The sequence below is a fragment of the Paracoccidioides lutzii genome (assembly GCF_000150705.2).
Source record: "Paracoccidioides lutzii Pb01 unplaced genomic scaffold supercont2.19, whole genome shotgun sequence".
NCBI classification, from domain to species: domain Eukaryota; kingdom Fungi; phylum Ascomycota; class Eurotiomycetes; order Onygenales; family Ajellomycetaceae; genus Paracoccidioides; species Paracoccidioides lutzii.
Window position 1 is genome coordinate 594,110 of NW_015440965.1, and position 3,081 is coordinate 597,190.

Genomic DNA, 3,081 nt, shown 5'->3' on the forward strand with positions numbered 1-3,081 from the left:
GATGTTGAACCATAGTAGAGAAGAGGCAATGATGAGAACATGAGAACTTTTATTATTAATTAGGAGATATCAAGTTTCAATGTTCACAAGGACTAAGTACAACCGGTCTGATTTTTGTATTCATGAATTTTGTTTTGATATCTTTTTGTATTAGTTATTAGATATAACTAATTATGCTGCTTTTTAACATAAATTCAATTAACAATATCACTTAGTTAACTCACTTTTCAAGGAAAATTCATTTGCTCAAGTAGAGCTATTTCTGATCATTCAGAGTTAACTACTAAAGGTAGATTCTTGACTGAACAGGTTCAGATAAGAGATTTAATATTTTATTTATTTATTTATTTTATTTATTTATTTTTCATTCAAGTGAATGTTTTACATATTTATCAGAGAGAAATATTTATTTTTCTTTCTTTTTTTTTTCTTTTCATTTTCTTCCTCTTCTTTTGATAAATCTACAAAAGGGTTTTGTAGAAAGTAATATCTTATTTATCATTTAGATTTGATTCTTTTCATCATTCATTCACTCACAAGCTGGATATTTTCTCATCAAGTCACTTCACTCCTTTTCTGTTCCTATTATAAATGAGGATTGTATATTAGTGAGAATCACAATTTCATTATTCCAGGGAACAGGTTAAGAATGGTGTCATCAAGTTATCCTTTAAGTGAGTGGGAAAAGGAGGCATGGAAACAATTCATTTGTTTTTTCCTTCTAAATTCTCCCCTGTTGTTTTCTGCTGATATTTGTGTACTGTGAAGCTGGTCTCACCTATTTAAGATATTTTAATTCTTCATTCTTTTGTTGTTACTCCTATTTATTTTCAATCATTCCCTCTTCAAACCTTAGTATTGTTTTGAGTTCACAAGTTCCATACATGATAGTCTTCGCGTGCTGCCAATCATCTAATATGCTCCTTTTTGAATACTGCAGTTTTGGATTTTGCTGTGTTTATTGAGACTGTGTCTCTGACTAGTAGTTGAAATGTGGTTATCCGTCACTGGCTCTGTCAGTTAGATTTCCTGGCACCTTGGGGAGGTTCCAAAAGGCTTTTTAGGTTTATAAAGATTTCTTTCTTTCTGGGTCTTATGACCTCTGCACTGTTTCATTAAATTGTGGTATACACCATTTGTTCATACTCAAATCCAGCAACTTAAATACAGAGTAGAAGAAAAGTGCTACTATAATCTGTTACTCATAGATTATACACATGAGTGTTGGAGAATGACTAATTCCTGAGGTCCACCTTACCAGAACAAACAGGGAAATATGCCACATCTTCTTAAAACCTGGTTAATTAAATCTCTCAAGTCCTCGATTAAGACAAGTCAATAACAACTCTCCCTTTAAGATCGCCCCTTTCCATCTCCTCAAACACACTTGTGAGTGCATCCATCTTCTCCGTGCGGAAATGCACCTTGATAATTCCTCGCGATGCAAATTCCAAAGTCTCAATTGACTCCCGCTTAGTTCCGACTGCAGATCCAACGATGGAAATCTGCTTCGAGATAAGGGTGGCAGGAAACGACGACGCAATGGGTTTCAGCTCGTTCTCTGGTATCCCAACACAGACTAGAACACCACTCACGCGTAACAAGTAAACAGCCTGCTCATACGCAGCATTTGAGGATGTGCAGACAATGATTGCATGTGCTCCTAGGCCTCCTGTGAGGGATTTGACATGTTCAGCCAATTTTCCACCTTTCGGCCTGTTATCAGTGAACTGCGTGATATCTATAAAATGTTCCGCGCCAGATTCGAGAACAATATCTTTCTTGCTACCGTGATCGATCCCGATGACACGGTGTCCCAGGCCCCGACTGGCGAGCTGGATGGCAATATGACCCAACCCACCTCCCGCACCTGAAATTATGACCCAGTTTCCTGGTTGAGCACGACTTCGTTTAAGGGCAGAGTAGACAGTTACTCCAGCACAAAGAAAAGGGGCAGCCGCGTCTGAGGAAAGGGAGTCTGGAATCGGGGTGACGTAGCTTGCGGGGCCCAATATGTATTGCTGAAACGTGCCTGGGGTGTAATATCCGGAAACTCTACTCTCCAAACACGCTGCATCTACTCCAGCACAACAAGGTTCTATACAGATTGAGATTAGTAAAGTTATGTGCCGACTGGAATGTCGATTTTTGGTACGTGTGATTACAAGTAATCATCCTGTATGCGTGGTTTAAAAGACATACCGCAACTACCACAAGCGAATGAGATCCATTTGACGCCCACACGATCTCCAAGCTTTATCCCAGAGCTTTCTGTGCCTGTGCCAAGTTTGACGACTTTTCCAACACCTTCATGACCACCAATTTGCCCGGGCTGCGTCGGGTACGGGAGATTCTTCCACTGAAAGGTTGTGTGAGTAAAAAGAACTACAAGCAGAATGATGGACATGCGGTGTGGCATACACTATTTGTCATAATTCCATAATCTGAGTGACATACCCCTGAGTGAGTCCTATTCATCAAACAATATATATCAGTATCAGACAGTTCTTGCTCAAAGTGAGATGGGATATACGGGGGGACGAAAAACGAGATCCCTGGCATACAGATTTATAAGGGCTTCTCCAGGACCTGGTTCAGGTACATCCACAGTCACGACTTTGGTTGAGATAGTACCGGGGTTGTCATAGATGATGGCTTTCGCCTGTTTTGGGGTTTCGACTAATTCCCCCATGGCTGCTGTTCCAAGTTTCCTTTGAAGATATATTCTATAATGCAAGGATGGTATTGTGGTCTTTGTAGCTGGATAGTGGTAGACTATGGTCAAGAATTTTGCGACGTCGAGATAGCTATATAAAGTGAATAAGCCTTCCCTACCCCGTGGCAACCAAAAACTGTATCCTAGTTTGAAGGTCCACATGGTGCATATGCTCCGTGAGTGAAGAAGTACCTAGGTTCGTCGGATTCAAGTAGGAGCTGTATTTCGTTTCTAGCGCCACATCCCCGCTTTGAGGGGTATCTCGATATAACGGAGACTGTCTCTCCTACACACGCGGCGATAACGCTATTTAACATGGTGGCGCCCATGATACTAGCCAATGCAATGGAAACGTATCTGAGGAC

At 40.5% G+C, this 3,081-nt stretch overlaps 1 protein-coding gene across 1 annotated transcript; it reads right to left on the reverse strand.

The window, feature by feature from the left end:
- Positions 1 to 1,325: 1,325 nt before the first annotated feature.
- PAAG_06715 (alcohol dehydrogenase) lies at positions 1,326 to 2,692 on the reverse strand (the record flags this gene model as incomplete). The annotated part of the gene is made up of 4 exons (XM_002791499.2): positions 1,326 to 2,098; positions 2,203 to 2,359; positions 2,422 to 2,470; positions 2,565 to 2,692. 4 exons carry the CDS (start codon positions 2,690 to 2,692, stop codon positions 1,326 to 1,328), a joined length of 1,107 nt encoding a protein of 368 aa, XP_002791545.1.
- Positions 2,693 to 3,081: the final 389 nt, after the last annotated feature.